Source organism: Echeneis naucrates, chromosome 1 (genome assembly GCF_900963305.1).
Source record: "Echeneis naucrates chromosome 1, fEcheNa1.1, whole genome shotgun sequence".
Classification (NCBI taxonomy): Eukaryota; Metazoa; Chordata; class Actinopteri; order Carangiformes; family Echeneidae; genus Echeneis; species Echeneis naucrates.
This window is the reverse complement of record NC_042511.1, coordinates 6,804,870-6,830,805: the sequence shown is the minus strand read 5'-3', so window position 1 is coordinate 6,830,805 and position 25,936 is coordinate 6,804,870. Positions and strand designations below refer to the sequence as shown.

The 25,936-nt window shown below is 43.1% G+C and overlaps 3 protein-coding genes across 6 annotated transcripts; 2 read left to right on the top strand and 1 right to left on the bottom strand.

The window, feature by feature from the left end:
* Nucleotides 1–451: 451 nt before the first annotated feature.
* LOC115044903 (uncharacterized) lies at nucleotides 452–13,124 on the bottom strand. Of its 2 annotated transcripts, none has more exons than XM_029504234.1 (7): nucleotides 12,879–13,124; nucleotides 9,851–10,182; nucleotides 9,605–9,669; nucleotides 8,655–8,812; nucleotides 7,973–8,494; nucleotides 3,775–5,252; nucleotides 452–2,385 (listed from the first exon to the last, which is right to left on the bottom strand). In XM_029504234.1, exons 1-7 carry the CDS (start codon nucleotides 13,117–13,119, stop codon nucleotides 1,717–1,719), a joined length of 3,465 nt encoding a protein of 1,154 aa, XP_029360094.1. In that variant the 5' UTR covers nucleotides 13,120–13,124; the 3' UTR covers nucleotides 452–1,716. The 2 variants fall into 2 exon arrangements, with proteins under 2 accessions (XP_029360094.1, XP_029360102.1); XM_029504242.1 differs by having other exon boundaries at nucleotides 452–2,379.
* Nucleotides 13,125–14,869: 1,745 nt separating this feature from the next.
* Nucleotides 14,870–25,547, top strand: LOC115049310 (nocturnin-like). 3 transcript variants are annotated; one of them, XM_029511417.1, is made up of 6 exons: nucleotides 14,870–14,981; nucleotides 18,332–18,631; nucleotides 22,853–22,998; nucleotides 23,088–23,262; nucleotides 23,502–23,833; nucleotides 23,908–25,547. In XM_029511417.1, exons 3-6 carry the CDS (start codon nucleotides 22,861–22,863, stop codon nucleotides 24,415–24,417), a joined length of 1,155 nt encoding a protein of 384 aa, XP_029367277.1. In that variant the 5' UTR covers nucleotides 14,870–14,981; nucleotides 18,332–18,631; nucleotides 22,853–22,860; the 3' UTR covers nucleotides 24,418–25,547. The 3 variants fall into 3 exon arrangements, with proteins under 3 accessions (XP_029367277.1, XP_029367284.1, XP_029367268.1); XM_029511424.1 differs by having other exon boundaries at nucleotides 14,904–14,981; nucleotides 18,440–18,631; XM_029511408.1 differs by lacking the exons at nucleotides 14,870–14,981; nucleotides 18,332–18,631 and adding an exon at nucleotides 19,186–21,440.
* ccdc175 (coiled-coil domain containing 175) lies at nucleotides 15,354–17,624 on the top strand. Its single transcript, XM_029510499.1, has one exon. The coding sequence runs from the start codon at nucleotides 15,354–15,356 to the stop codon at nucleotides 17,622–17,624; it is 2,271 nt and encodes a 756-aa protein (XP_029366359.1).
* Nucleotides 25,548–25,936: the final 389 nt, after the last annotated feature.

Sequence of the window (25,936 nt, the reverse complement as noted above, 5' to 3'; positions counted from 1 at the left end):
TAACTCTCTGGGGCTCTCCAGCATGCTATTTCAAAGACTTTCTTTCTTCTTGTCTTTAACAGACTGTGTCACTACCAGGTATAAGTATTTCTGGTTTCCTCTGGAAACTTTCATTTTGACTTTTAACAGCATGTTTGTGTATGTGGTTGTGTTGTGAGTGCATGTGTTTTTCTGTTCATTTATGGATTATGATAGCTTTTGTATAACTTTTTTTTAATTCAAATGATATGATGTAAACAGAGGTGGTCAGAATACACAACTTCACTATTTGAGTAAAAGTACAGATACTCCTTGTCAAATATTACTCCAATGCAAATAAAAGTAGTAAGTACGAAAGTATTTGCTTAAAAAAATGCTTAATTATTAAAGTACCACCTCAGGAAACACAGGAGAGGAAAGTAGCTTTATTGTCATTGTACAATACACTGATGTGATTCTGCTACGGGGGGGTTGGTGGAGGCGGTCTGGTCTAGTCACTGGAAGGGTCCGCTTCAGTTCCTTTTTTCCGTGCTGCCCTGTCCATCCCTTGCTCTATGGACAATTTAGAGTCACTAACTAACCAATTAACCTAGACATGTTTGGGCCGCGTACTGCACCCGTGACCTTATTGTGGGGCAGCCTCAAGTCACCACACTGAGATGAGTTAGTCCCGAGTCATACAAAACATTAATTCAAAATGAACAAATCATTCACGAATGACACATCACAAGCTCTAGCTCTACTTTACATCCCACGACGTGCTCTTTCAGGTTGGAAGGCGAGTTTTTGTAGACCGTGATACAACTTGTTTGCGGTAAGCACAACAAACATTTGAACTGAAACAAATCAGTTTTGGTGTCATAAAACTCAAACGTAAAAGATAAAAGTGAGACAAACCATACCTGAATCAGCGGAAAGTTTATTTTCTCAGAATCTCAAAAACTGTACTCAAGTACAGTACTCCACCAGAAACAAGTCAACATTTATGGATATTTTTATTAGTATGTTACACTCAGACAAAAAGACTGCATGTATGTGAGGATGCAGTGTAAATTGTTACTGCACTCTGAAATGAGGACACATTTTACTGACAGTGATATTTTGTTTTTTAAAACCTAACTGTTTTTCCTAGCTTCTCTCTTAGGGAATCGGATCATTGACAGCATAAAGTGAGCTAATAGTGAGTGAGTAAAGTGAGTCTTTGGAGTTTTTCTTAGGATTCACAACATAACAGGTCATGTTGCATAAGTCAAGTCATATTATGAAGGTTCACAGTACTTTAATAAAATTTGACACACACACACACAAAAAAAAAAAAAAAAAAATTTCAATCTGCTGAGACGATTGAAAAAAATGTGTAAGGCACATGACGCATTGCTTGAGTTTCCTGGAAAGTAAATTGGGGGGGGGGGGGGGGGTGTCTCCTATCTTTTAGCGATTGTTCAGTGGTTATGATGTGGATTACTGTGTGGATAGTGGATTTTCCAATCCAATATAAAAAAAACTATTTTTAATCCCCACAACTGAATTACTTTCCGCCTATGTGCTTTTTTATGGTGTGTGTGGCAGCCAACTTCACCAGCCTACCTGTCTTTTTCAGCAGGCCGACTTTGTGTTGGTTCTTTGGTTCATGGTTATAATCAGCTTAAGATATGGATAAATAGAAGTGTGACACAAAAGGCTGACAGTGTTAATTTTAGACCTTATGAAAAAGGAATTAGTGTTTTGTGTGTGTGTTTACTGGACCTTTTCGATCCAACTGTTTTTGTCATCGTTCTTCGGCATCGTGGGGCCTGTGTCAGTAGTGGGCATGTGGTTATAATGCAGAAAGAGGATTGCATCCAAACTTTCTGGTGGGATGTTGGCTCTTTTCCTGCACGTGGATCCCGCACCTTCCTGTACAAAGTCTTTGGCAGCATTGCCAGCCACAGCGGGGGCAGCCAGATAGACCCGTGCCACTGTGGCCAAGAGTGGAAACTGTACTGCCTTCGTCCTCCACCACTGCAGAGGCTCCACTCCCAGTGAGGCCCCCTTGTCAGCTTTGAAGACAGACATCTCCATGTCTATGGACTCCTCCACAGAGCTCGGCCTTCTCTGGGGGGAGGAGCAGAACAAATCTCCCAGCAGGAACTCCATACCAGACAGCCCGCCTTGAGATCTGGGCTCTGCTGACTCGTTCTCATCAGTCTCTACTAGATCACTATCATCGTCTTGCTCTTCGATCTCTCTAAAGTTGATTGGGCGGGATTCCTTGAGCCGTTTGCTCCTTCGTAGGAAGTCACTCTCCGACTCCGGGGATCCAGGGGAGGAGCTTCTCTTGTTCTTATTATCTCGGTCTCTCTTCCCGCCCTCCTTCACAATCCTGACGGCCTCTTTCTTCAGCCAATCAAACGTGTACACCTGCTCCTAGGAAATAAGAGGAGGATATTATTAGTATTCTTCACACGCTTTATTTAAGCCTTCTGATGTCTACACATCACGCACACTCCCCTTGACTGCTGGGTCAAAAACTACCCGTCTTCATGAAACCTCTAAAATAAGGTTAAGTGAATTTTAAACCCCAAATATTTTTTGTCTTAGGAAACAAACTGTCATTCATCACACACTTGGTCAGTGTCTGGGTTTTCACATTTCAACAGGACTGAATTTCATTAGCGGACACTAGAGACAAGGAGATTCACCGATTCACATCAGTGATCCGATACAAATATATAGGATGTGACTGCACCTGCACACATCGGATTTAATTTGCGAGTGAATTTACGGTGCATCTCCTTTAGCCTTTTTGCACCGGAAAATACCATGGTTAAATCGGTTGTTTTGTTTTCCAGTATCTATTCCCTACTCTTAACGTATTTTACGAGGCAACGTAAATGCACCATGGCGCACTGATACAAGCACGCAGAAGTTGTACACAACAAAGATGGCGGGAAACGAGCATTAGCAACGAAGAGATATTTAATGCACCAAAGAAGACACACAATATGGCAATATTTAAAGTTTTTCAAGTGAGGAGGTCAACTTGACAAGACACATGCAATCTGCAAACAATGCTGTGGGGCTATCAACCCGAGAGTACATACATCCCTCAAATTGTTACAGAGAGTAAAGCAGAATTGTGCTATTGAGTTAAGAAACCCGATGGGTTAGGCTAATACATTCTCAAACCCAAACTAACTGTATCGAATGATCACATATCAAACTGAATCTTCATAGTTAAGTCAAACCGCCATCAAGTCATTTTTGAATCGCATTGTATTGTGAATGGGAGTGATTTGTATCGCATCAGATCAACAGGGGGTTTCGATGTATCGCAATTATATTGTATCTGTGGCAGTGTGTCGAGATGCATATGGAATCGACCTTAGGGGTGGAGATATACATCCCTAGTGGACACCACTCATTTTCATACAGCACCTCCTTGCGGCTGGGTCATTTTAGACCCTGAGGACAACACAAGTGTGCTTGATGACTGCAGCAAGCATACTCACTCAGTAGTCATTGAGAAGAGTGCATCCTTAATTAAATTCAATTTTAACATATGATTCAAATAAAAATTTACTTCTCCAGTACAGCTGTTATAAGGCTATAATTTTTTTTTTTTTTTCCTACGTTTTGACATTGGACTCAAGTCAAAGTCTTATCAGTATAAGACAAATGAGTAGCAAGCCTTAACATTTTTGACTCAAGTCACATCAATAGGTGCCAAACTACCGACACGGTTAAAACTTAATGTGATATTAGGCACCAGCTATTCAACCAGGAGGATTCCATAATTTTAACTTCATGCTTCACCTTCTTCTCCATGAAACCCAGCCCATGGAACTGGGGGTCCAGGGAACAAGCCACACAGAGAACCTTGTTGACAAAGGGGTTGCGGTAACAGCTTGCCAAGTTCCGCCTCATCATCCCTTTGACTTCCTTCAAGATGGAGGACGACTCTCCCGGCCGGGAAACGAAGTGGCGGGAGAGCAGGCCAATGAGGATGGGTTTAATGAGGGACAGGCGAGGGAAGGCCTCCTTGGCGAGGGTGCGACAGGCCACATCCAGGGGTTTAAGGACCAAACACAGCTCCTCCAGGGTCTTCCATTCACAGTTCATACTGATGTTTGCTGAGGATGAATTGGAAGGGTTTGCAGAGCAGCTGCGAGAGGAAGTGGTTTCAGAAGCCATGTCTTCTTTTAACAAGCCCTCCCCTTTAATATCTCTTATTATATCACAAAAAAAGCTCTTATGTTTTATCAGAGTGCTCAGCAGCTGGTAGAGCTTATTCCACATTGGGTGACTATGAGCCCATGACTTCAGATCTGCCTCCTCTTGTTTTGTCAGGGTCTGTACCAGACTCTGGGCATGATGCAAGCCTCTGTTTTGAGAACATGTCAGGAACAGGACAGAGAGAATACCCTGGAAGTGGCAGAGGGTCTTGGAGATGACAGGATGTGACATCACTTCCTCAATGCAGTGCCGCACGGCGCTGTAGAAGCATGGGACCAACGTTTGTCCATCACTGGAGTTACCATGTTCAGTGAAGCGCGGCTCCTCAGGTGGCAAAGAGTCATCCCTCTCAAGAAATGTGGTAGAGTTTGGGTGAGCAACACTTCCTGCAGCCTCTCCACCTTTCTCAGTCTTTATTGACCCGTGCTTCATCTTATGTCTTCCCTCTCCTCCCAATAAGACCAGATTGGGGCGAGAGATTCCCCACTCCTGTGCCATCACTTTCACTTGAACCTCCAGCGCCTGGAGGGACGGGTCTTTCCCCCTCTCTGTAAGTTTTTTTGTTGCCAAAGCCACGTTCTGAAAGCTAAAATTAGAGTCGATATAGTGTGCCCAGAGGGTGAGGTACTTGTCAGTGTTTCCCTGCCAGTTGTGGGACCAAACATCCACACTAAAAGTGACAGTGTGAGGAACTTCCCTCCGACAGCTGGGAGGGCGCCCACGCTTCCTGGGCTCAAACTCGATTGGAGCAGTGTGGTCGGATATCTCCTCAGTTCCTCTGCTCACTGTTTTCCTGCTCAGGAGCTGAGCAAGGTTGGTCTTGCCTTTTGTGTGGATTTCTTTCAGGAGGTTCTCGAGCTGAGAAGATGATGGCAGCTCCTTGCAGGAGGGCAGGATGTTGTGTATCAGCTGTCTGAATCCTTCCCCTTCCACCAGAGATGGGGGCTGGAGATCCATGATGAGAAAGTTGGTGATGGCATCAGTCACGTGAGTAGATAAAACCAGAGGGAGCATGCTGACCAGGCCACTGTTGGCCATCACTGGCTGCAAGCGTTGACCTGGTGAGACATAAATAAATATCAGCTTCCTGTTTGATGACACATTTCTACAAAGCGTAAAGTATAGTATAGTAAAGTAGGCTAAAGCAGGCCTGGGGCGTGTTCTTCCCAAATGACCCTTCGATAGACCTACTGTTGGTGTCACCACCTCTGCTGCCGCTCAGCGGGGCTCGTGTTTCGGGAGAGTCCGGAGAGGAGGAGGGGGGAGCGGCCGCAGAGGTGTCCACGCCGTGCCGTCAGGTTCGTCGTGCTGCCAACGGACTTGATAGCCCCGCGGCATTGTTTGCAGATTGCGTGCGTCTTGTCAAGTTGACCTCCTCGCTTGAAAAACCCGAAGTATTGCCACACGTTTGATCTGTGTGTATCTGTCGGCGCATTAAATAGCTCTTCGTTGCCAATGTGGACTCGTTTACCGCCATCTTTGTTGTTTACAACTTCTGCGTGCTTGCGTCAGTGCCCGAGGACGCCGGTGGTGCATTTACGTTGCCTCGGAAAATACGTCGGTATAGGGAAGAGATATTGTTTGCCGGTGCAAGAAGGCTGAAGGGGATGCACCATAAATTCAAGCTATATGCTAACCTGGGCTGCAGTTTATTGGGTAAACCTGCACATTTACTTAGTGGAAAATAATACAAAAAGGACAAAAAACAACAACAAAAAAACAAACAAACAAAAAAAAAAAAAAAAAAACAAGAGTTCCATTGGTGCTTGAGACTCCATTTATACACATGCATATATGCTGCATGCACAATTAGGTAAGTTTTATTTTTGACAGTTTCATTTTTCAACAACTACAGCACCCTCGCTCAGTCCAAAATGTTAATGAAGCTTAAACCTGAATATTTAAGAAAGTAAGTCAGGTTTTGTCTTTCTTAAGAGAATATCTCAGTGTGAACAATTATTTGGCAAATATTGGTGCGCAGAATTATTAGGCAACCAAATGAAAAAAAAATTCCCATCTCACTTGTTTATTTTCATCAGCTAAACCCTTTTCAGTGTTGAATTCCAATGTGTTGGCATGTCCTTGATCAGCTGCTCTTTCTGCTGCCTCTGAGTCGCTTGCTGTGCTTCCAGTCTTAAGGCATTTTCTGGACTGTGTTTAAAGTGGCCAACATTTTTTTCTACACAAGTCTGTCTTCTCTGTAAGAGGTGAGCCATACAAGGCATATGCTCACATGGCCAACATTTAGCCACAGCTGTCATGTTTCATGCAGCGTCAGTACATTTCCCTTCAATTACCCACCCCCATGCCACTGTTACGAATTGTTTAGCACATGTCTCTGCAAACTTACACTCTTTTGTTTTTGTTATTGTCAATGCAAATGACATTTGTTCCCACAAGGCAGTAATTGGATGTGCTGTAACAACAAGATAGTTACTGTTAGGCACAGAAACCCAGCCAAATCGTCATCCTTTTTTCTTTCCAGTTTCATTGAGTCCATGGATTTTCATCATTTATGTGTATTTTCTAATGGGGCACTGTACAATGCATTTTGAGATGCAACTTGCATAACTTTTGTACAGCCATTTCCCCCCCTCAATCTTCTAGGTAATTGTGTGAATTTTAGATGAACACGGCGAAGGAGGTGGAGGATAGTGGGGTAGTAATTTCATACCCGTTGTTTATGTTGGTGTTGACACAAATTAAGAGTATCGATTAGTTTTAAGAGTCATGTTTACAAACACCACCACTGGTGTGTTTATTACGTCGCCTTGTTCTACTTCCGGGTGACGGCCCAGGGCAGAGAGTCTCGAGCATGCGCAGAACGCCACTCTCAGATTGAATCGGAGCATTGCAGCAGCTATTAATAGCAGCTATCTGATCACCTAGAAATAAGTAGTCCGGTAGTCCGATTCCAATCCGATTAAGGTGTTTACATGCATTTTAAAACTGTCATTATCAGAACGAGGCGATACTCTGGTTATCTACAATGCATGTAAACGTACTGAGTGATAGACTTACTGATGCCCTGAAGTTCCGGGACAGTGGGTTGGCACGAGCCAGACGCGAAAGTGGCCGAAATACTTGCAGAATCCCCGATTAATTTATGCTTCGCGTTGATGTGGTACATTAAACTGGAAGTGCTTCGGTGATACGAAAACTCCTTCCTGCAGAATGTGCAAACTACTTTATGTCGGTCGACTGTTCCGTCTTGTGCTTTTTTGTACTCAAACTTGCCACCGAGAGGGCCGAAGAGATGTTTTGAGTCCATCTCTGTCAAACTGGTTCCGCCTGCCACTACTGCCCGCATCGCTCCACTGCCCATTTGCGCATGCGCGACCTCCATCTCGGAGAGGGACTTATGGCAATTCCACTAGGACAAACTTCACCAGAGCGCTGCGTCGCCGGAAACGTTATTGTTGGGGTGGGGATATTGAGTCATTGGCAGCTGCAGAAGCGTTCAAAGTTGAATAAAATTAACCATGCAAATTAATGAATATTGTCTAACGCAATTTTGACAGCCGTAGTTTTAATTTATTTTCTGTTATTGAATAATAAAATTACTTGGGAAAATGACCAAATATCTGGGAAAAAAATACATTTCTATTTGCCTCAGATGTGTTTGATGTCCAGTGGCAATTTAGTATAACAAAGGCAAATTCTGGGTTAAAGAAATTCTTAGTTGCCATTTCCTTCCTCCCTTATTATTAATATTAATACTATTTTGTGGTAGCAATAGTCAACAAAATATGCAATGAAAAGCAGCAGCAATTGTTACCTGCTATCTGAATACTCCGCTCCTTGTTGCTATCACGTGGTCTGATGTGATGCTTATTGGTCAGGTGGTTTTGGAGGTCCGCTGCTCCTCCAGCACAGCTCACATGCTCCACACACAGTTTACACACTGCAGTGTTACGGTCCAGAGGCCGACCGACTGGATCAGGCTCGAACCCAAAAAAGAACCACGGGCTGTTCTGTGTTGTGTTTGGGTTGCTCAGCAGTTTCTCAGTTCCTGGCACAAAATCATACTTCTCCATCAGGTGAAAGCTTGGCGATGGGAAGGAGATCAGGGAGTTGGTGTTGGGGATGAAATTGGAGCCAGAAATCCCACCTGGATCATTCACTGTGTCTGGGTTTGACATGGTTGTCACATCACTGATAACAGGCATGGGGCTCTGTGATTGGCTTTGATCTGACCAAAGGTAATTGCTGCTAGACTCTGGGAGGGTGACCAGCTGGATATCCTGCAAGAGGCGCAGCGCTGTCTCCTTGTCTCCAACTTCACATTTTACATTGTCTCCTGTTTTCACCAAGAACAACAACAAAAAACAACCCTGGTTATTTGAAGACATTCAGCACATATATTAAGTTTGAAGACCATCAGAATAATCGACACAACTCAACAGTAGATGAAGATCGGATTGTCTCACATCACAATAGCCCAATGGAACAGAACTCACCCATTCCTAGGCCCAGCAGGGAGGCATAATCCTTGCCGATCCAGACCCTGAGCTCTGTTCCCTCTGGGATGGGCTGAGAAACCCTGTAGTAGATGTGACGGTAAAACTGGAAGACAACCAGATTGTGTTCCTCCTCACTCATTGTGTATGTGACGTACCTAAAGCACAGCGCAAAAACTGAGTTTTAATGCCTTTCAAAGTCAAATAAAGCTGCCACTTCAGCTATAGACAGTATTAAACATTTGACAGAATTTCTTGTTATGGCTAAAGAGCTTTTTGGGCAGTTATAATGTTGTATGATGCTGGGCCACATTTGTAGTCAAATTCAAAGGGATTCCCTTGAGATGTCATAAGGACTGTGTTTGGATCTCCATGAATCACCAATATCGATATATTTGTCTGTGAGTTCAAATATTTGAAACAAACTAGAAGAAATTCCGTAAAGGCACAACAGAACATAATTTGTGAACATAATTTGTTCACAAACCTGATCACGGTGACCTTCAATCACCAATATCCAAACTTTGTCCGTGAATTCAAATGAATACTAATACTAATCAAATACTAAATTTGAAGGGACTCTCTTAAAAATGAACTTTTTCAGGCAAGCATCTTCGTGTAGGTGCAGTGATCTTACCATAATATCGTCTTTTCACCTGACCAATAAAAATCGGTTGAAGTCTAAGCTTAAGTTTTGCCAAAATTAAATGTTGATTAAATTTGTTTTGTTACACTGCTACTTTGACTACCAAGATCTATTTAGTTCATCCTTGAGCTGATGAATGTTTGTACCAAAGTTCCTTCAAGGCTTGACTGATTTTCATGACAACAGGACCGAGAGATAACTCCAAAATACAGTGACTCTGGCTTTGGCTGCCGTTGGCATGAAAAACATAAAAAAAAAGGGAACTTAGAGGGAAACATCATGAAAGTTAGTAAAAACGACGCACCTCATCCAGTTGGATTTGTTTTCATCAGATGCATCGATGTAGACAAACGCAGCATCATCCCTAATCTGGACATGGAAGCAGTGCTTGTTAGACACACTTAAGGTCATTTCTACGGAATGTCTGATGGTTACTCTACGCTCATTACATCATGCTTTTGAGTTTCAATTAAGTGGATTTCAATTGTGACCTAAAACAGCACTTGTCAGACCTTAAAATGCCTCTTTATGTCATCAAATCAGTACTTACAGCCCAAGCATACTTGAGATTAGCTGGCATTTGTCCCCTGCACACTTCTCCTACAAAGGGCCCAAACATGACGCCCTGCTGAAGGTGACACTTGGCGTACACCCTCATCTCTCCCATCTGCTCCCCACCCAAACATGGAGGACTGGACGTCCCAGAGCTATTGTCTCTGCACAAGCACACACAGGATGGCAGGGACAGCACTGCCCTGGAGGGGCTGCCATTGAGCCAGGGTTCCCCAGGAGGCAACACGGCATCTGGGATGTAGTTTTGATTTGAAGCATTATGGAGAAATGGAACATCCTCAAAGAATTCATCATGGGTGAAATCCAACCCTAAAAATAAATAAATAAATAAAAATTGTCAAATATGAGATGATGTTATTAGGATATCATTTATGGAGCATCTTCACTGTTTCTTTGAAAAGAAAAAGTAACAATCCTCTAGAGGTTGTTACAGTACAATGGGATACAACTTACTATACTATATTGTTAATATAGTGCATTTTATTAATAGCAATGACAGAAGCTTTGAGGTTTTTTTTTTTTTTTTTGGCATTTAATTTCATTGCATTTCAATCGGAGTGTATCTAGTGAAATGATTAAGCCTTAGCAGCAGTGGAGCAGGGTGTGTGCTTGAGTGATCTTCTCTTGGCTTGTGACGTGCTGTGCCAGCTGAATAGCTCTCTGGCAATATCTCACTCCACTGCCTTTGGCTCACGATGCAGGATGTCTGGTGAGTTTGACCAAGTGAAATGACAACATACATTAAGATGTCAACAGGTGGATAAACATATCCTACCTTTGGCCCACTGACAGTAATAATCTCAGTCCCCTCCAGTCACTGTGTGGCACACAGATGGTGAAAGGGTGCGTTTATGATGCAGTGATTTGTGTAGATCACAGATGTTCCTGCTTCGTTTCACATGCGTGCCAACATTGAACACAAATAACTGAGGGGGGGGGGGGGGGGGGGGGGGGTGTGGCTGTACCACATATCATCCTCTGGCTCCTTATTAGGCTGCAAGTAATGGACGTTGGTACTGGATGAGTATTTTAAAAGAGAAGTGACAGGAAAGGGTTCATCCCCTGAATTCTCAGACACAGAACATCTGTCTTTCTGATTCATTTACATTGTTGTCTCATCACCAAAAATTAAAGCACAGTATCTCAGTCCTCTCACATTTTTGAAACGACGAATGAATCTCTTCAATTCAGATTCCTGTTGGCCTGCAGCCAAAATATATGTATATTTACAAATCAGAGTTTGTTCAGAAGTTTCCTTGAGGACCTAATGTGCATTGCACATAAGTGTGTTAGGATGCATATATCTTCTGACAACAGTAGCTGATGGTGTGCGACATTGCCACAACCGGACACCCTGATGCTTTTCATCACTCCCAAAAACACCTGGTTGGCCAAAGCAAACTCTGCTTGAAAGGTCAGGTGACAAGAAGCTGCTTGAAATAGCAGTTGAGCCCAGCTCTCAGTGAAATGTAAGTGCCAATCACATGGCGCTCTCCTTTGCTGTTTCGAACTGATCCATAGAAGCGCCTCAGCTGTCTCTTCAGCTCAGTCCTCTCCGCTGTGGTCACGTCCACCTGGAGCCCCAAGACTCCAACCAGCTTGTGAAACAGTTCACAGCCAACCCCATCCGTTCTTTGTACCTTGCTTTCAGTCCTGCTGTCTTCAAGTTCAGATCTGATACCACTGCATGTCCCAAAAATAAAAAATAAAAATAAAAATAAAAAAAATAAAAAGTCAATTGTATTTGCCTTACACTCTTCCTTTTCTTTCAGAAAAAGTCCCTCCTCAGTTTTTAATCAAATCTAAATTATCACTGGACTCCCTGTGGTCTGTGTTAACGATGTCAGCTGTCAATGTAAAAAGCAGGCGTTCATGTTTGCCCATGTAAACAAAGCAGATGGACAGCAAACTGTGTTCGGATGCTTTCATTATCAACAAAAATGGGCTTTAAAATGCCAAAGATGGCGGCTGACCATGATAAACTCTCTTGCCAACAGCAGAACTAGCATGTACAACAGATCGAACCAAAAAACAATATGATGACTAAATATTCCCAAACGTTGCCGCCAGCTTCTCAAAGCAAGCGACGGGAAAGTGTGTTTGATTGGCACCATGGCAACAGCAAGGGCGACACTGTCGTAAAACCTGGGTCTGTCGTTCTCGTTGCGCATGCTCAGAAGCACCCCTGGGTGTCGGCATTGTGATGAATGATGTAGAATTGACCTGAATCCATAGTTATGACATGAAAATACAGTAGTGTTTTTACAGTAGTATCTACGGAAGCCCGAGACAGTTACACAGTCAAACATTTTATTTTGCTTCGTTTTTACGAGATGATCATTTTCTGGGGGAAAATGTAACAGGTTTCCTGAAATAACGACATAATCAGAGATGCGCACTGAGCTGATTTGCGAAGAAACAAACAGCTGCCGTCCCGGGCTGACTGATGGATGGCTTATGTCTGCACACCAAGTTGTCAATAGCAAGACTCAGAGCTGTTTCAGCCTGTGCCTGACCTCTACTGAAAGAATATATAAATCAATCAATGTGCTCCTGCTCCTCCAACATTAGTTTACCACTGGATCATTCAATAACATTTAGACTGTTATTCGTTATTTCCGAAAAACAAGTTTCCTTTCGGGAATAATATGTATGACCAGACAGGGCTTCCGTAGATAACAATACGCATACAAAAGTTAACCAAAATTACAAATGTTGGCATGGCTGTGATTAGATGTTACACTCAAACGTGGCACAAAAGACAATCGCATCATTGTATCTTACACGAGTTACGCCGTATCAAGTGGTCTAAAGTGTGTTAGAAAGGGGTGATCAGCGTGCACAAGACCATTGGCTATTTTTCACATGAACAGCTGAGCCTCGGCACAATTGCATTTCACAGATTAATGCATATATTAGTTACAACTGCGGCCGTTGCCATAAATCATTCATTTAATGCACGACATGTAGTGCAGTAAAATGCCTGAAACTGAATAATCAATCACCTGATGCCTCAAACAAAGCTGCAGAGGTCGTGGAGGAAGTGCTCTCGTAAAAATCTGCTCGGTGTCGCCGTTTCAGATGACTTCTTAGATTGGTGGTGTTCCCTCCTTTGGCAAGCACTATTTTTCGACACAGGCGACAAATGGCCTCGCCGGAGTTCAAAGGCTGTCCCTTTTCGTCTGCTTTCAAGCCAAAATACATCCAAACGATAGACTTGCCCCTCGGTTTGCTGACGAGATCCATGTTACTGTGGCCCTTTACCGCGTTTCTGCAGGAGGCGGCACTGTACCAGGGGCGTAGCTACCACCACGAGGGTGGAACAAATCCCACCCACTTTTTAAAATGATTAGTTTGGGCTCCAGATCCCCTCCCTCCATTGCACTGTCCCACCCATGTTTTAACTATATGTATAGAAAATTGCACCAGTTTTTTGTGACGCATTGTATAAATCAGCATCAGTCTCTGTCATCAAGACTCAAATTCAAATACCATTTTATTATTATTATTATTATTATTATTGTGTATATATTATATTCCATGCATACATGAAAACATTCAATTGTTCTACTTCATATTGAACATCAAATAACTGAAGATGTAAAGAAATACCCAAATATTTACAATCTTTTTTTTTTGTACAAAAACTGGCAGAATCACAGACACTGTGATAGTGATGCAGCTTCTACATGTTCTATTTCTGTGCTTTGTGGACTGACGACATCATTCCGCGACAGGCCAGGGTTGCCAGGTCCCTTTGATTATAGTGAAGGGAGAACTTAAAAGTAACATTGACTTAAACAATACAAGGTAGATAGATAGGCATATACTTTATTGCCCTTATGTGGAAATATATTTTGGGCTACATGCTGCAGTAAATGTATAGATACACAGATCAGACAAGGTGAATAAAATAATTTAAACATAGAATACAGTTAATATACTCAGTCAGGGTAAAACTCTAAAATCAGTGCATAGCATTTATACGACTTAACAAAGTAAAAGTAAGGTAATTGTACAAATAACACTACACATACTCAAATAGCCTAGATAGTCCATTCATCTAACAGGTCTCAGGTCACAAAAGCCAAACCATTTACTGAAACCATTAATGCATGAAACTGTCATTGTACACATTAGATTTTGAGGCTGTTTGTTCTGTATTTTAGTACTCCGAATTGTTTGCTGGATGGCTGAATGTTCCTAAATGACTTGCAAGGACTGTATCCCATGAATTTCAGAGCTGTGGGCACAAGCTGGGCAGGTATTGAAGTTCATAAGCTTGGAATGTTTGATCTTTGATCAAATCACTGTAGGAAGGTTTCCTCTTACATAGTTTTTATTTTAAGTTCTCCAACATAATATAAATAAACGAAATGCTGACATTGGCTCACATTAGAGTAGGTTGTCTAAATTTGCTTTAAATTACAGCCGAGGCTGAATTGCCAACAACTTAAAGCAGTCAGCCACCTCAGGACCCCAGAATCTGAAGTACCACTGAATGACTTTTCACTTTTGTAATGTAAGTGTTGAACTTTTGCTTGAGAATAAGCAACACAACATACATGACTGTATCTTTGTCAATGTTGCTAGTGTTTTTATTTGCTAGGGCTTTATCGACCTTTGTTGGTTTCTGGGCCTGTACCTGACTGTTAAAGGGATAGGTTCAAACCTCAATTTTATCCAAATTTAGTCCTGTCTTTCTGATGCATATGGAAGTGAAATAATCTGAAGTCTTTTTCAAAAGCAACTGAGCAGCATCTAAAACACCTTGAACTACAATGCGATACAATACAGTGGTTCAAATGGTTGAACCACTACTCATCTCCAGTGTTGCAGTTTTTATTACTGTTTATTATCATTGCTCATGCCTTCCGTTGTAATTACTGGAGCTTTTCGTTCTAATTTCAGAGGGATCCTATTAATCCAACCAACTTCTTGTGAGGCAACTCCCAGAAATATCCGTGAAATATCCGAACCTGGCAACACGGACATTGGCGTGCTCCCTGAAAGCCGCCCGGTTATCGTTATCGGTCACACCGGTACGGCCGACTCTTCGCTCACATGCCGGGTGTAGACATTCACCTGGAATCATCTCCACTTTTCAGGTAAGCTGTTGTTGAACGCTCAATATTCGTTGTTTTTTTTTCTTTCATAAATGTCTCCCTCTTTCTCCGTCAAAGGCCCTCTCAAACCTTTTCATGCTTTCACGCTGAGCTCGTCGTATCTTGTCCGTCTAAACTAGAATTTAACGCATTTCTACCGCAGCTTAGAAACTTGGGGCTTACACGGTTAGCTAACGGCTAACGGCTAAAAAGAGGTTTGGCCTTCGCGACTCGCCGTAGCTGCGACTGTTTCTTCCCCTTCGCGGGTGGGCCAGCTGTTGCCACGGTAACCACACTCACAAGTTACCGAAGGTGGATACTGAACTTTTAAAGCAGCTGACAAGACAGCAGAGCAATCGATTTAAGTAAAAGAAAATGGCCTCTTGCTTGGTCCCCGACTTCCCGGCCGTTTTGCTCGCTGTGGAGCATTTGAAGGAGCTGGACAGAGAGCTGAGGGAGCAGCGGGCACCGTTTGCCCCTGAAGCCAGTCTGCATCTGACAGACATAACTGCTGCCATCACCGAACTGGAGTCGGAGCGACGTGCCGCCCATGAACGTTTAGAGGTGGAAACCATAGAAAACAGCAAGCTGAGACACCGAATTAACAAGCTTCGGGAACAAATGAGCCAGGAAATTATGGCTGACGTAGCAGCAGCCCGTGCATCCAACGCAAAGGAGATGGAGCAGCTGCAAAAAGACCTAAACGCAGTCTGTCAGCTCCACGAAGCCACCGTGAAGAGGCTGGGAGACCTCCTGGCCCAAAACAAAGCACTCTACCCTCAACGAGACCAGGTAAAGAGTGAGCACGAAGAGATCATTGCTGCTTTGAATGATCAAATCACCCTAAAATACAGCTTGCAAAAAGAGCTGGATCAGACACAGGAGCAGATAGAGGAGCTGAAGTCATGCATTGCTGCCGTCGAACAGGATAAAATAACCCTTGAACAAAGCATGGTTCTGGAGAGACAGGCTACAACTGTGAAAAATGATGACCTGTCAAGAGATGTAGATGAAATGGACGAGACGATCAAGCAGCAGAAGCAAGCCATCAGGAGGAGCAGAGGAGTGCTGAAATCAGTCATCAATAAAAAACAAGAAACACATGGCCGTGTGGAAAAGCTCATGGCTGATATGGCCAAGTTGGAGAGCAGTTTGCAAAGACTGACGGCGTCTCGATGTCAGCTTGAGAATCAACTGCAAGGGGAGACCCAAAAACATCATGAAATGAGAGTACAGAGAGATGCGCTGAGGAAGGAGTTGTGTGACCAAGGACAAGCATTCAGTGCTGCCATTCAGCATCTTAAAGGAGAAATTGCCACTGTGGAGGAAAAAATTAAGAAGACTCAAGCCTCAAGTATACTCTGTCGAGACCTCCTAGCTCAAGTCTATGAGATATTCAAGCAGCATCATGATGAAGAGAAGGAAGTAAGGGCAGAGCATTTGCACGTATTGCTGCACCTGGAGAGGTCCAAACTGCAGCTGGAGGAAAGAATTGCATCTATAGTCAAACACAGGAAGGAGATCAAAGAGATGGACAAGCAGACCAGAGAACTCCTGGAAGCTGACACGATTAACCAGCGTGTCTTTCAGAGGAATCAGGAGGAGCTGTGTGCTAACATGCAGGCAGAGAAGAAGAACATCAGCTGTCTTGAAGAGGAGAAGAGCAGGCTAAAGAGACTCCTGGAGGATGAAAAAAGGAAGCAGGAGGAACACATGGAAAAAATGAACTCTGAAATCAGCAAAACCAGAAGGAGATATGAAGAGCTGTTGCAAGAGCAGGCTGCACTCCATCAGTGCCACCCCAAAAGCATTGATCCTGACTTATTAATGAGCCATTTCACTGAGTGTGAGGTGGAGTACAGAGAGATAGAGAGCAAATACTATCAGGAAATACAGCAATGCATTGCTGATGCCGAGAGCCTCACAACAACCAACGAGGAGAAGCAGAGGGAAGTGGAGGAGCAAGAGGTGGTACTCAGGGAGGTGGAGGCAAGATGGAACGAGGAGCAAAGCAGGCACCAGAAAATGGAAATACTGACCTCTGAGCTGAAGTGGAAGAAGACTGAGCTGGAACAATCAATTCAGGGGGCAAGGGAGAAGACAAGCTCTCTGCTTCAGCCCAGAGAGGAGCTGAAGGTTGAGCTGGAGAAAGCACGAGCAAATCACATGGAAGTGCACAAAAAACTGGCGTCAGAGCTGAGAGCTGTAGAAATTAGCATCTATAACAACAGTGTCAAACTGGAACAGGTCAGCATGGAGAACAGCAGGATACATCTCTGTATCACACAGATGACAGAAGACGTTAGCAGAGCCCAGAGTGACAGAGACAGATACTCACAGGAGACTCAGCAGTTCAAACTGGACCGCAACATCCTGTTTGACAGTTTACAGAAAGCATGGAGAGAAGATTTACTGGTAACTGAGGATGGACAGAACAGGGGCACTGTCATGTTGAAGTCTATGAGTGATCTGTTAAACCGTTTCAAGAGCAGGAAGCTACAGCTAGAAAATGTGAACGTGCTCCTACACCAACAGATGTTAGATTTCAGCAAACGACTTGGAGATAAAGCAATTGTAGCCCAGCAAAGCAAGGCTGATAAAAGAGACTCTGGTTCAGATTGTAAAGTGCACTTTAAAAAATCTTAATGAAGCTGAAGGGGAAAAAAAGACCACATCAGCTGTATCTGTTAAGTTGATTTTAAAATGAGGCTAATATACATACACTGAATAGGCCTGTGCTGTTCCTGCCACGACTGCCTAATTGATGCTGTAGAAACAAAATCAATAGTCATGTTTTTCTTTGGTTAGATTGTAATAAGCTTTACATATCAAATATAGTATGAAAGTAAATTCTGTGGTTATGTGGCATGTGACTTTACCTGATATTATTTTTGTATTACAATTCACCGTCAGGACACTTAAAAACAGGTGAAAGTTTTTAGTAACGCAGGTTGGTGTTGAAGAGAGTTGTTACAATGAATAGCAGTTGCTATGCATAAGTGTCGTCTAAGCTCTGACCATAATAAAGAAACCTAAAGAAACCTTATCTTATTTACATGTGGTCAAAATTAACCCAAATTTTTCTTTGGTGTTATTAAAATTAAATTCAACCAATTACTTTTAATGGCGACATTTTGGACTGTAAACTAGTATGAAATAGTTGAGCTCAGTTGGTGTTTGTCTGCTCATGCATTACATCTTTTATTTGTGCCTCATTAGACATAAATATGCTGAAATAAAATGTAAAAAGAAAAACAAAAAACCATGAAAAGTTTTGGTTCTCTTAAAACTGTTTTCAGTTTTTTTCCAGTTACGATGCCTGAGCCATGGGACTTGTCTTATTCTCCTTTCAGTCACGCTCGATTAGGTTTGGTGACAGATGATACACATTTCCTGTGTTGCTCCTACCAGCAGATGGCAGAAGGGACCAAGTTTCTCCATGCTGTGTCTTTGTCCTGCAGTTGGAGGGTCAAACAACCTCCCACTTTCCACTGAACAAAAACATGCAGACACATGCAGTCTGAGGAACATTCCCTGCTGTTGTCTCATGCACTGTCGGGACTGTGTAAAGGCAAAGGGAGACAGCTGAAAAACAAGGCAGCTGCTGCATGAGAGGAGCACAACCAACCCACCAGTTTATTCCAGTAAATAAGGTAAGAGGTCACTTCACCAAGAACTTTGAGCTCCTTTGTGCCATCTAATCTGGCAGCTACAGCATATGTGGCTTCATGGAGTGTCAGACTATAGCATAGAGTATATTTATAAATCAGTTTTGGGTCGCACGCTGCTTGGGTTGTCTTGATTTTTCTCTGTCAGACTGCATCTGCCAACTGCTCTGCTTCAGATGTCACTGTTTATGTCTGCAAGCGTTTGAAGTTAAAACAGAAATACATTATACAAATGTTTAAGAAGAAGGATATTTAAGTTCATCAAAGCTCATCCTATCTGACCTATGTCATGTTTTATTTTTCATACATTGTGATAAACGTCTTTTTATTTGGTTTCATAGTTTTGTGCTGTTTTAGTCACAGGGCTTTTTTTTTTGTGTCTTTACAAAGACACAAAGCATCCATGTCTATGATTGCTGACCTCAGCTATTACACCAGCACTGCTCCACACGCCTCCTTCATGCTGAGGAGATTTATTGAGATATTGCTAATGTTATTTTCATTAAGAGAAGAACTTTGGACAAACCTTTGGATCAGAAGGTATTTCATATTTTAAGGCCACACAGCCTCAAAAATGGAATAGTACTCTGCTTTGACATTTGCATGCAAGGGTTAGTGCTCTTGTAAACAGTCTTCATTTGTGATGCAACAGCAGCAAAATTATTCTCGCCACCTCTATTGGTGGCCGTAAATAGGGAACCAAGTGGATATTCCATGATATTGGATATTTTGTAATGGCAGTTTCCTCTGTGAGTTTCACAAGTGGCACAATGCTTTTGTTCACAGATGACTCATCAGAGCTGTAGCATTCAGGTGATCAAGAGCATAAGTATGTCCCAGACATCTGTGTGTTGACTCTCCCATGCTCACTTATTGGCTCACAGGTTCCCCTTGTAAACAAGCTGAACTTTTCATACAAGCTCTGTCTCTTATCAAACATCTCATATGAAGAGAGTGGCTGCTTTTGACGCCTTCAATCACGTTGAGGCGGCTCATCTAAAGGTCACAGAGCAAGGAGCAATTTAACACCACAAACTAGATATAACGAACATGATGTTCTCTGTAGGGTCCGCCAAGATATGACAGATATACACTCACATATGTCTGAATATGTTGCAGTTAAAAGTCCATTTCTGGGTATGTTTAATAATGTTTAATAATGAATCAGGTTACTGAGCTGTAGTTTATGACAAATGGAAGAAAACCTTTTAATAGTTGTATGTCTTCTTTGTACAGATTACGTCAGCTTGATAATTGGCCCATTGCTTTACCACTTGGTTCAGACTGACATTGCTCGACGGCATCTGAGAATGTTGTTGTCTTTAGATTTCTGTTGTGCACAGATCGTACACTGCTGTCACAATATGACGACCAGCATGATGAAACTGTTGAACTCTGAACACCACGAACTTGTCAAACCTCACCCATGTATCGTAATAAGGCAGCTGCCCTTTGATGTGGAAACATCAGTCAATATGCCAGTATGGGATTGACTGACACACTCGGTCTCTCTCACACTGGACCTTGCTCTTGTTCTCATGTCATGTTCCCAGTTAGTGCAGTACAGTAAATTATTCTGGCTGGATTGTACATAGGAAATGATCACACTACGCTGAAAGCAGCACGCACTTACACACACAGACATGCAAGTGCATTATCCATGAGTACACTGCCAGTTTGGATGTCAGTAGCTTGTAGTTGCTGTGGGGTTAAGATTTTCCTCTGTGCATTTGCCTGTGGCTATGATTCTACTCCCTACCATAGAAATCAGGAACTTTGGCTTCGTGTTGTGACTCATATGAGTCACTCACAAACCCACTTGGAGTTCCTCATCATGGTGCTGTCTAGCTGCGTGTGTGCTGACAATGACAGCAAAGCAACACATTGAATAGTCAAAACAATAAGTCTTCCACTCCAGTGAGTTGGATGGGCAGTGAGCAGAGTAATGTGTCATGACAATACAAATACAAATAATTTATTTTATTCTATCTCAAAACCCTGCATACTTACAGCATGACCCTTCAATGGGGCCTGTAGCCACAAGTTGAAAGCTGCCACTTGATGCAGTAAATCCACAGTTCAATAGACAACTTTGGTTTCAATCCCAAAGTATTACAACAGAATTTCAAGTTTGGAAAAATACATTTTGTTATGTAAACTAACACAACCCAGCACTGAGGTAACACCTAACGAAAAACTGTGCTTTGAATGACTGTTATTACACCATGCAACCTAAGGAAGTGTGTCTATTGAATTTTTGCAATAGACACACACACACGCACATACACTGAGCGTTTGTGCATTCCTCTATGCACATATGATTGAGTGTGTCCCTTGTGTTGCTTGTTTCTTTGCTCTATATTTCTGTTGAAGCATCAGACTCCAGATGAGTCTGACTAATGGACTCTATCAGTACTGCTGTGTGTGTGTGTGTGTGTGTGTGTGTGTGTGCGTGTGTGCAGCACCGTGTATCTCTCTCTCCTTCAGCAGCACATGACCTATAATTCTCCGTATGGCCTGATGACGTCGACACTTCCTAATCCCCCTCCCTCTTCCTCTGAGGTTTTATAGGCAGCAGTGAGCGATGAGGAGTCAGATTTCTGCATCTACACAGCGACAACACGTGCCACTATCTCCTGTTGCAGTGAAAACACTTTGAGCTAAACCAGGAAGCTTTAATCTGCTCACAGTAATAGAGTACCTGTCAGGGTGACGAAGCATTTTAAGGGGACATTCAGGACATTTTACAGAGGTGCAGAGTGGACATAGCTGTGGACAGTGATGGATACTATGGGTAAGAGAAAGCTACTCATTTTACTGTGGACCTGATCATGTGTGAATGTGCTGCACGTACATGACTGATGTCATTTTATGAATACAAAACGAGTCAGAGGCAGAAGGTGTGTGTATTTTATATTAGCAATGTTATCCAGACTTAATTATTAAATCTATGTCTACGCTAGTGAAAAGGCTTGTTCATGTTGTCTAAATCTTTGGCCAGGCAGCATTTCATCTGTCCTTTTATAGCCAGATAGCTCAGATTTACATGAGCCGAGGAAAAATTTGTGACCAGAATCTGGAAGACTTAAAGAACTTGTTGCATTTAATCTTTTGGGGACAGCTGATGTTCTGTGTTGAGAGCTAATAAAACTCTAACTGGATCTTAATTGGCTGATCAATATCTGTTTAAGGAAAACTTAATTAAACAAGTGTGAAGTGTCAACAAGTTAACTTGACCCAGTTTTGTTTTTGACCTACTGGTGTTCAAAGTTCCCGCTGGAGAGACAGATAAGGAAGGAAACTGCCTGGCTAATAATACAGTTTATTTGTGTTGGTAAAGCTGCAATAATCAGTACATTTACATGAACAATGGATCAAACGACTAATAATTTGAATCGGTGTAATGTGGAAGTGGCTTCCTGTTGTTTAGTATGCTCATGGAATTATCACCAGTTCCTCTCATCTGCTCTGCATGGTATTTTAGCAGCTTTCAGCTCTTTGTTTGCATTTTAATCAATTTCACATTTTTCAAGCTATACAGCTTTAATCTTTTTGTGTACAATGGAATGAGATGTCACATGCATTTTCAGCCTGTTCAAACTGGAACAAACTGCGAGACCACGGTGTTCGAGAGGCATTAAAGATGAAGGCTGCAATGCCGCAGACAATGCTGTCTGACCGGCTCATTTGTTAATGCCTTGAAAGCCGTTGTGAAGCGTCAATCTTAATTTTAGATGGCATGAATGATTCAGGTCACATGTGAGTCGACAGAGGACATTGTCCACAGAGTCTTACTGAGACACTGAGACTAAAAAAAGCTGTCTCAGGTTCTGAGCTACATGACTGGACTGCAGAGATTCAGAGGTGCCGTCTCTAATAACCTCAGCTGAAGGTGAAACTCTGGTCAGACAGTAGAGTCTAAAGCTGAGGATTTATAAGGATCAGTGGAACAGTGTGACTGCTATTCATCAAACGACTTTTATTCGTTTACAGATGTTTGAAAGATAAAGAATAGAACATGTTCCTGATGTTTCATTATTTCCATCTTGATAAATAATATAAGACAGTGAAGTCTGAGATATCAGCCTTCCTTCCCTGCGTCTGCAGCTAAAATCTTTGGGGCACTCTCTAGCAGGCAGCTGTTTTAGGTGAATATAACCACACACTTTCTGACCTGCTCACACTCGTCTTTTCTCTCCTCACCAGTTTGTCCAATGGGTGGAGGAGCCACCAGGCTGTACAGCGCGGTGACTCGGGCCCTCAGCAGCAGCAGCTCTGCTGTCCCACTCCCTCCATCGCACATAGACCCTGACCAGCCTGCAGGCACAAATCTGGATCCAGAGTTCTGCCAGGTGAGTCCCTCTCCTCTTCCCACTGTGCAGATTTTAGAAAAAAAAAAGAGTTATAGATAAATCTGAACTGTCCTGTCTGCGTCCTTCAGGAGCAGAGGGCATCTCCTGTGTGTCCCCTCGATCCAGTGGAACTGCTTCGACAGTGTGAGGACGCCCTCGGAGACAGACCGCCTCGCTTCCACAGGAAAGTTGTCCATCTGAATAATGGAGACAGTGCCCCCAGCAGCCCCTTCAGAGTGATGCAGTGGAACATCCTGGCCCAGGGTAAATGCTTTTTACAGCACAAAGTGTATTTTAACTGTCCAATAAGGAATAAACCACTGAGGTTGTAAACATTAGCTGCTCAGGTCCATCTTTAAAAGTTCAAATAAATATCGGTGTAGACGCTGACTGAAGAGAGAGGACTTTAAAATGAAAACGACCAGTGGAGTCCAGCTGATGTCCTGATTGAAGACTTGACCTGTTGACTGAAGGCAGATCTCCCTTTTTCTCCCGTGCCTCAGCTCTGGGTGAGGGCCTCGACAGTTTTGTCCAGTGTCCCCTGGAGGCCCTCAGCTGGTCCCACAGGAAGTATCTCATCTTAGAGGAGATCCTCACCTACCGACCTCATATCCTGTGTCTGCAGGAAGTTGACCACTACTACGACACCTTCCAGCCGCTCCTGGCAGGCCTGGGTTACAGCAGCAGCTTCTGCCCCAAACCCTGGTCGCCCTGTTTGGACGTGGAGGGCAACAATGGCCCCGACGGCTGCGCACTGTTCTTTGATCAGTCGCGATTTCAGCTCCTGGAGAGTGCTAACATACGACTCTCTGCCATGAGGATTCCAACCAATCAGGTGGGTTAGATTTCACTGTCCTGTATAAAAGAGAACAGAATAAAAAGCGTCTAACAAATCTTCTCTTGCCTCAGGTTGCCATAGTAACCATACTACACTGTCGGCGCACAGAGACACGTGTGTGCGTGGCTGTGACCCACCTGAAGGCGCGCTCTGGCTGGGAGTGGCTCCGCAGCACTCAGGGCTGTGACCTCCTGCGACAGATCCAGAATCTGCTCCAGAAACACACCGACCACTCCGGCTCCGGCATTCCTCTGCTCATATGTGGTGATTTCAACGCCATCCCTACCGAGGAGGTGTACAGACACTTTATCACGTCGCCTCTCAGTTTGGACTCGGCCTACAAGAAACTCAGCCAGGACGGTCTGACAGAGCCGGAATACACGACCTGGAAGATCCGGCCTACTGGGGAGTGCTGCACCACTCTGGACTACATCTGGTACAGTCAGGACATGCTGAGGGTGGACGCCGTGTTGGACATGCCCACTGAGGAACAGATTGGGCCCAACAGGCTTCCGTCCTTTACCTATCCGTCAGATCACCTCTCTCTAGTTTGTGACTTCAGCTTTAAGGACAAACAGTGAGAAGCAGGAGGAGGAGATGAAGCTGCACACGAGTGGGATGACGAGTCGAGATCGACTTCAGTCAGCAAGCAGGCATGTAGATGCCACACCTTGTGTGAGTGAGACAGGAAGCCGGGGAACTGGAGCGGGAGTTGGGAAGGTCACATGACTGCTGGCAGTGTACCTCCTCAGACACTGTACTCATGTTTTTACCTCACTACTGCTCTCCAACACAATGAAGCTACCAAACAGGACTCTGTATTTATCAGTTTAGAGTAATCCTAAACTCAAACTATTTAAACTGGATTGAATTTTGTGCCATTGAGCACCAGCGCCTCAGAATAAAGTGGTCCTGCTGTTCATTGCTGTGTTTTTGTTCACTACTTCAAAGGTTCACATTTGCTGGTGACTCTTTAGGAATTTAAGTGGTTTTCTGGCTTACTTCTAATAATTATTAAGCTGATTTTAATGTACCCGTTTAGGCTTTAAAGATTTCTGCCTCCGACTTACGTCAGAGGCTGTGAAAATGGGAAAGCGTGTCTGTGCAGCATCAGAACCCGCTGTGACAGGGCCGCTGTCCACCTTCCTGTTTTCATTTACTGTCAAGTTGAGACATCAAGCCACATGTTGTTGGGGAATTCACAATCTGCAGCACTGACGACACAAGCACAACTACCCAGGCTCATCACCTTCAGAGCGTCTGCGTCTGTCATCCACCGTCAAACAAAAAAAATTAAATACAGTATAATTCCACTGGCGACCTGTCCAGGGTGTACCCGGCCTGGAGCCCAGAGCCTGGGCTAGGATTGGCTCCATAAATAAATTAATCCAAGTTGTAAACACAAACACACTTAGGTATCAGCCTTATTGTGAAACTGAAATGAGAACGATAATTACCTGGTTTCAAATGTCTTTTTATATTTCAGTAAAATCTACTTGAATACACTTTGAAACAAGAGTACAACAAAATAGAATATACTTCAAATGTTGAATATACAAAACAGTTCAGTCTGAACACAAACATCTCTATTGTCCCTCTTTTTAGATTAAAAAACAAAACAAAAAAAAAAAACAAACTAACAAACCTAAATGCAGGGCCAAAGTGGCACACACTCTGGCAAACTGTTAAGGTTGAAATAAAGTGACCTGCTATCCACAGTGGTTTAATATCTTTTTACAGGCATTTTGCATAATTTTTCAATGTTCATTGCCTCTGTTTTGGAATTTGAAATGATTTCTTTTTTTTTTTTTTTCTTCTTTTTTTACACATTGGTGGTCACTGGATCTTTTTCTAACCCTAACCCCATCCCCAAGTCACATTCTTTGCATTTTCATGCAGTCGGACTTTTGGGTTTAGAAGAGAAGAGCAAACAAACAAAACAAGAAGTGAGATGTAGACAAAGTCAGTTTGTGAAATAAATGTGAAAGGCAAAACTAGAGAATTTCTAAAAGCTGGAAGACGCACTGCAAAGCAATCCGGTCACTGACCTACAGCCCGTTACCGTTTCTCTCTATGAGCATGAACAGCCTGACAGACAGA

What these genes read in the sequence shown, in the direction of transcription:
- LOC115044903 (XM_029504234.1), bottom strand. Translation starts at nt 13,119, where the DNA reads ATGGATCTCGTCAGCAAACCGAGGGGCAAGTCTATCGTTTGGATGTAT. An exon ending in AGCTTTGTTTGAGGCATCAG is followed by an intron (nt 10,183 to 12,878) that starts GTGATTGATTAT and finishes ATTTATTTTTAG; the next exon opens with GGTTGGATTTCACCCATGAT. An exon ending in TGGGTTTCATGGAGAAGAAG is followed by an intron (nt 2,386 to 3,774) that starts GTGAAGCATGAA and finishes CTTATTTCCTAG; the next exon opens with GAGCAGGTGTACACGTTTGA.
- ccdc175 (XM_029510499.1), top strand. Translation starts at nt 15,354, where the DNA reads ATGGCCTCTTGCTTGGTCCCCGACTTCCCGGCCGTTTTGCTCGCTGTG.
- LOC115049310 (XM_029511408.1), top strand. An exon ending in TGGATCCAGAGTTCTGCCAG is followed by an intron (nt 22,999 to 23,087) that starts GTGAGTCCCTCT and finishes TGCGTCCTTCAG; the next exon opens with GAGCAGAGGGCATCTCCTGT. An exon ending in TGAGGATTCCAACCAATCAG is followed by an intron (nt 23,834 to 23,907) that starts GTGGGTTAGATT and finishes CTCTTGCCTCAG; the next exon opens with GTTGCCATAGTAACCATACT.